The 7,221-nt window shown below is 38.1% G+C and overlaps 2 protein-coding genes across 2 annotated transcripts; both read left to right on the top strand.

The window, feature by feature from the left end:
* Nucleotides 1-776: 776 nt before the first annotated feature.
* Nucleotides 777-1,856, top strand: LOC130628694 (uncharacterized protein K02A2.6-like). Its single transcript, XM_057441678.1, has one exon. The coding sequence runs from the start codon at nt 777-779 to the stop codon at nt 1,854-1,856; it is 1,080 nt and encodes a 359-aa protein (XP_057297661.1).
* Nucleotides 1,857-2,428: 572 nt separating this feature from the next.
* On the top strand, nt 2,429-3,076 carry LOC130628695 (uncharacterized). The gene has a single exon (XM_057441679.1). It carries the CDS (start codon nt 2,429-2,431, stop codon nt 3,074-3,076), a length of 648 nt encoding a protein of 215 aa, XP_057297662.1.
* The last annotated feature ends 4,145 nt before the right edge of the window (nt 3,077-7,221 follow it).

The following is a 7,221-nucleotide window of genomic DNA, read 5'->3' on the forward strand; positions in this document are numbered from 1 at the left end:
AACGAATGTGCCTGTCCAAAACGAACGGTACCACCTCCCATTCCCAAGGAGTTGCCATTTCCACCCACAGAACAGAATCGTGAAAAGTTTGAACAGTGGATTCTAAATTATTACAAAGACAGCACTTTCAACACATGTGAGCACCAACCGTTACCGTTGATGTCTGGACCACCTGTTAGACTGATGATCGACCAGGATGCTGAACCGACTGCACATCATTCTCCCATACCGGTTCCAATCCACTGGCAGGAGCAGGTCAAAGCCGATTTGGACCGGGACGTCAACCTCGGAGTTATTGAGCCTGTACCCATTGGTGAACCTGTGACCTGGTGTCACAGAATGGTCGTGTGCCCCAAGAAGAATGGAAAACCTAGACGTTGTGTTGATTTTCAAGCACTCAACAAACATGCTACACGGGAAACACATCACACACCATCCCCGTTTCATCAGGTGCGTACAGTTCCTCAGCACACAAAGAAAACAGTATCGGATGCCTGGAACGGTTATCATAGCGTCCCACTGCGCGAAGAGGATCGCCATTTAACAACGTACATCACGCCCTGGGGTCGATACAGATACTGCACCCTACCACAAATCTCAGGATTGAAAAATCGAGTTCCAGACGCGCTGTCACGCCACCCGGCAGGTGATCCGACTCCTGAAAAGTTAGTACTGCCTGATGATATCTCCAGTATTGCTGCATCCACTGCATTGTCTTCATTGAAATCTACAACTTGGACTACAACGTCCGTTCAGCAACCACCGCGGACGAGGAAATGAGGATACTGGTAGATCTAATTGAATCTGGCATTACCGGAAATCGGGAAGACTTATCACCTCATCTTCAGATTTACCACCAGTATCGTGACCATCTCTCAACAGTTGACGGTGTCGCTCTCTACAAGGACAGGGTTATTGTTCCGAAATGCCTACGCTCCAATATTTTATCAAGCCTGCATGCTGCACATCACGGAGTCACATCCATGACCTTGAGAGCAGAATCTTCCGTCTTCTGGCCTGGCCTTACTTCTGACATCATCAAACTACGACAAGGGTGTAAAAGCTGCGACCACATCGCACCATCACAACAATCAGCTCCACCGACCCCTCTTAATTATCCTGATTATCCATTTCAACAACTATGTGGTGACTTCTTCCACTATGCCGGTCACAATTATCTTGTTTGTGTTGATAGGTATTCGAATTGTCCTATCGTGGAAGAAGCCAGGAATGGGGCCAGTGTCCTAATTGATTGTCTACGCCGCACCTTTGTCACGTATGGCATACCCGACGAATTCGCATCGGATGGGGGGGGGGGGGCAGAGTTATGTGCATCATCTACATCAACCTTCCTTCGAAACTGGGGTGTCCACCATCGTGTTTCATCGGTCGCGTACCCACATAGCAACTGCAGAGCTGAAGTTGGTGTTAAGACTGTTAAACGGATGCTAATGGATAATGTCGGCCCCAGTGGCAACCTCGATACAGACTCATTCCAACGTGCCATGCTGCAATATCGCAACACACCCAACCAAACCACAAAACTGTCACCTGCTGCTTGGCGCACCATATCACCGACTACCTCGCCAATGATACCAGTCAAACCGTCGGATCGCGATATAGATGACAGCAGCCACTCTGCAGACCAGCCTCGATTGTCAAAATCTCCGCCTCCACCAGCTGAACATGTTGCAACCCGGAAGCCCGTATTTGAGGAGGGCACTTCTACCGCACTCCAGTCCGATAAAAGTCCTCGCATTGATTTACCTTTGCCAACGTCACCACTACCTTCGATTCGTCGCTCTACGAGAGAGCACCGTCAACCAGCATATCTTCAGGACTTTAACATGAATTAGTTATCGTAAATCACATCTCTATTGTCATTTGATCAATAACCATGGACAATAACATTGTATATATTATTTATGTTTCAGATCAACATTGCATAATTATGACGCAAATGGTTTGATTCCTATCTACTCTTAAAGCACTGACGATAAAGTTCGATGACTACGATATGTCCTGAACTACAACCGTCTGTATCTTTTCCGACATAGTTTCTCCGTATTTCTATCGTAACAATGACGTGTGGGAGGTCGAGAGCAACATAATGCATAAACTCAATTCTTTCTCTTTAGATATGTACATTCTGTTTACGACTTTCTGTTTAAATATACGTGTTGTATTTAAAAAAAAAACATGGCGGATGTAGTAGCGTGCGCGTGGACAATGGTGAACGAAAGAGTGATAAATAAAATTCAAAGCTAACATATTATCAATCATTATCTAATTAATCAGTACTTCTCAATTATATAGTTACTGGATGTTATTATCGCTACTTATTTACTATTATTTTTCTTGAACTCAATATGGATATGGATAAGATTGCTGAAATGTTGCTGAAGACATAGCAAAGGAAATTGACAACATGAAAAAAATAAACAACAACATTCTGAATAAGGACACCTCAATAAATGAAACACTAAAAAAACAGGACAGCAAAAATCGTGAATTCGAAAATAGAATTGCAGCTCTTAAAGACGAGGCAAATGACCTGGAACAATATGGACGAAGAATGATGGTTACAATCAAGGGCATCCCAAGAATAAATGACGAGGACACAAATGCAATAGTTGTTGAGATAAGCAAACACATAATGGAAATTCCCTTGTCGATTGGGGATATTGACATATCCCATCGGACATCAAAGGATAAAGATGCCAGTATCATTGTCAAGTTTGACAGCCGGAAAAAGAGAGATAGTTTCTACAATTGTCGCCATGAACTGTTCTCAAAAAAAATCACAACAGCAGATCTGGGATATAATGACACAAAAGCAAATATATATATTAACGAAAGTTTGACAGCTAAAAACGGAGATCTCTACAGTCATGCGAGAAAGAAGCTCAAAAATACCAAGTTATATAAATACGTATCGACAAAACATGCATCAGTAAAAGCTAAAAAAGATGACAGTTTGAACTCAAAAACAGTGACATTGCTAACTAAAGAGGAAATAAACAAGCTATATTATGACTCGTACCAGAACCAACAAAATGATCAAATCAATGAATGAACACTATAGTACGTATAAATAAATGGACTCTGAAACCTATTTACCAGTAGAAAATTTAATCTGTAATATTTGTCACAAAACTGCTCTGACTGACTGTATATACTGTAATCTGTGTAACACATGGCTCCATAGGTCCTGTTTAAAACTCACAAAGAAAACTCTCACAATTTTATCCAAATGTGAGAGCAATTGGTACTGTAATCCATGTCTGAACAATTTTCTTCCATTTCAACTACAAACAAATACCTCTTTACTTTCTACTCTGAGTTCTAATAACAGCATACCACCACCTAACCTTAATAAAACCTGTCTCTGTCTCAAAGTTATTAAAAGTCCATTGATTTTCTGTAGCCTTGGTAAACATTATATACACCAAAGATGTGCTAACATAACATATAAAAATAAAAAAAAGTTAAACTTAAAATTGTGGTCATGTGATGATTGTAGTTCACTTCCGTTTAAAGAAATAACTAACGATGAACTAACCAACTTCACCTATAACTCCTTGTTAAACTGTCGTTGTCAAAGTAAATTAAATATTAATCACACCAACCAGTTTGACAACCTTTTAAACCTACCAGTCTTGACAATCGATAATCCTATTTCTGGGAACTCATCTGTACCATCTGTCCACAACTTCAAATACTATACTACTCATGAATTCCACAAACCTAGTATGAAGGCCAACATGAATTCAAACAACTTGTCAATACTGCATACAAACATAAGATCCTTTGCTAAAACATTGGACTTTCTGAAACTTGGCAACAGAATGGATCAACAATACAACCTGAATCACTACCTGGTTATCATGTATACGAATATTGTTGTGGTACTACTAGAAACTCAGGGTGTGGGCTGTATATAAAAGAAAATCTCAACTACAAGGTAAGACAAGATCTTTCTACCTCTTTTTGTACTGAAAATGAAGAGTTCCAAATTTTATTTATAGAGACACTGAATGTTCACAATGAGAACATCCTAGTAGGTATTACATATAGACATCCGACAGGAATATTTATAGACAAATTTAAAAACAATCTTGAAGAAAGCTTTATAAAAACAAGAAAAGAGAATAAGAAACAAATTATAATGGGAGACTTCAACATAAACCTTCTTGACTACAATAATCACTCTAAAACAAACACCTTCCTAGACTTTATGTTAAACTTCTCATTTCTTCCACATATAACGCAACCAACAAGGCTTAGTGAAAAAGGTAAATACACTTTGATTGACAACATATTTTACAATGACATCACTGATATATGCACTAGTGGAAATATTCTCAATTCTGTGACAGACCATCTCGCTAATTTCATAATTATAGATCTAAAGTCATTAGATAGGAATAATCTTAAAACGGTTAAAAGAGATTTTTTAAAATTCAATTTGGATCTTTTCAAAGATGATTTTCGGACAGAAAACATCAACAAAGTACTAGATAAACATGCACCATTCAGGAAAACCAAGAAAAAGGATCACAAACAACTGAGAAAACCATGGGTAAGTAATCACATATTAGATTTAATTAAAGAAAAACAAATACTTTATAAAGAATATATTCAATACAAAAACATAGAAATATTACATCAATACAAAGTCCTGAGGAACAAAGTCAATCACACAATAAGGAACGCTAAGTATTATTATTTCAAAAGATTCTTTGAGCAACACAAAAATAACATAAAAAAACACTGGGATGGAATAAATCAAATACTGGGAAAGAAGATAACTAGTGCCCATCCTACAACAATAATTCAAAATGGTAAAACTCTAACAAAACCATGTGACATAGCATCAGCTGTCAATTAATACTATGTGAATGTTGCACCAAATTTAGTAAAAAAACTTCCAAAGTCCAATGAACATTTTACACATTTTTTGACAAATCCTGTAATTGACAGTTTTTTCTGTAATGCAGTCACACATGAAGAGACGACTAGCACCATAATGTCACTTGATGATAAAAAGCCATTGACATCTATCACTTTCCAATAAAAATTTTGAAAGTTGTTGATGAAATAATAGCTAATGTGTAAAATTGTCAATGAGTCCTTTTCAAGTGGTATATTTCCAGACAAGCTAAAATTGGCAAAGGTACTTCCCCTCTTCAAAAGTGGTGACAGATATGAGGCGAAAAATTACAGGCCTATTTCCATTTTGCCAATCTTTGACAAAATTATAGAAAGACTAATGCATACCAGGCTGGTATCATTCCTAGATTGTTTTAATATTATTAACACCGCCCAATATGGCTTTCAAAAGCACAAGTCTACAAATCATGCTATTCTTGAAGTTATAAATAAAGTCTCTTAAGCCTTGAAAAACAAAACACCTTCCAGTTGTGTATTTCTTGACCTAGCAAAGGCATTTGATACTGTAGATCACACCATCCTTCTAAGAAAACTTCATCATTATGGCATCCGAGGTATACAAAATAAATGGTTTGCATCCTATCTGACAGATAGAAAACAAAGTGTCTCCATTCTGAATAGTTTATCTCCACCACTAAGCATACAATGTGGGGTGCCCCAAGGTTCCATACTTGGGCCCCTACTTTTTGTATTATAAATCAATGATATTAGCAATGCATCCAAGGTCTTGGAGGTCACCCAGTTTGCAGATGATACTTGCTTATTCCTAAAACGAAAAAACAAAGATCTTCTTGTTAAGGACATAAATCACGAACTCAACAACATCAGTGAATGGCTGGTATCAAATGCTCTTAGTCTCAATGTTAAAAAATCAAATTTTCTCTATTTCAGGAACAAACAAGATGAAGAATCACCTTTAATTAAAATCATGGGCTCTAAAATCGAACAAAAACAGGTTGTCAAGTATCTAGGTATACACATTGATGACAAGCTAAACTGGGAAGAACAGGTAACACAGGTAAAAATCAAAACATCACAAGGTATCGGCATATTGCATAAAGTCAAACATTTAATACCAGCATCAAGCATCGTTAATGTATATGCCAGCTTTGTGCAATCTCATTTATTATACTGTAACCTTGCCTGGGGATCTCCATATACCAAACTTGACAAACTTAACGTCCAAATCGCAAAGGTTCATAAAGTCATTAATAAAATTATAAAAATTAAAAATCTACAAAATCTTAAACATATTTACATCACGGAATCATGTAAATTGATGTATAACTTTCAAAATAATATGCTACCAAGTAACATAAACAAACTTTTTAAACAATCTAGCACTGTTCATTGCGGAGAGTAGCGGAGTGCGCGCCAGCGCACGGAGCGTAGCGAAGCCTATTTCCTCATTATATAAGCCAAATATAAGGGAAAAGAAGTACGATGGAGAGTATATAGCATTTCTATGCGATTTCGTCCCTATACATCCGAATTATAAAAATTCAAACAAAAAATCACAGTAATTCAGCAATTAAATTTGGTCATTCTTTAGTACAGTTTATAGTAAGCGAGACAACGTGTTTATCAAGGAGCAAAGCGATGGAGTGTTTGTTGTTTTTTAAAGATGGTGCCAAGCGGAAAATGGGGACGAACTGATATTTTCAAGAAAACGAAAGAGGGAAGTATGAATAGCTAGCTAGTATATCACTATTTTTTACATGTAATGAACCTCTTCTCACCCACACCTAACTAGCAAATAACTACCAACATATGTGGCAAAATAAGCTGCTATAACACTACCAAATTGGCTAGCTAGCAGCATAAACTAGGTAGTAACCAGCACAAAACTGTTAGATAGATAGATAGATGTTCATATTTTACATGGCTAGCCTCACAAATATCGAGGGATATACCCTGTCTATTATTTCCAGGAGGGGCCATGGCTTAGATGGAGAGTCCTAGAGTAATGCTCATTTTGAGCGACGCAGACCCAGTTAGGGCCCGCGCTCTACTAGACAACTCCCGGCAACATCCAACGACCCACACAATGTGCCATCTTCCCAATTTCCCTCACATGGCTTGGGTTAACCCGGGGCTATGGTAACATTCACTCGCCCATGTTGAATCGCCGTCAAGAGGAATCGAACCCCGGTCTCCCGCACAGAGTACGAGAGCTATAACCACTAATCTACGGCGCCATTCAAAAGTTGTACGTAGCAGAGGGTAGACTGTTTTTCTCACTAGCTACTTATCTGACATAAAACTTGC

The sequence above is a fragment of the Hydractinia symbiolongicarpus genome, chromosome 15, assembly GCF_029227915.1.
Source record: "Hydractinia symbiolongicarpus strain clone_291-10 chromosome 15, HSymV2.1, whole genome shotgun sequence".
In the NCBI taxonomy this organism is placed as follows: Eukaryota; Metazoa; Cnidaria; class Hydrozoa; order Anthoathecata; family Hydractiniidae; genus Hydractinia; species Hydractinia symbiolongicarpus.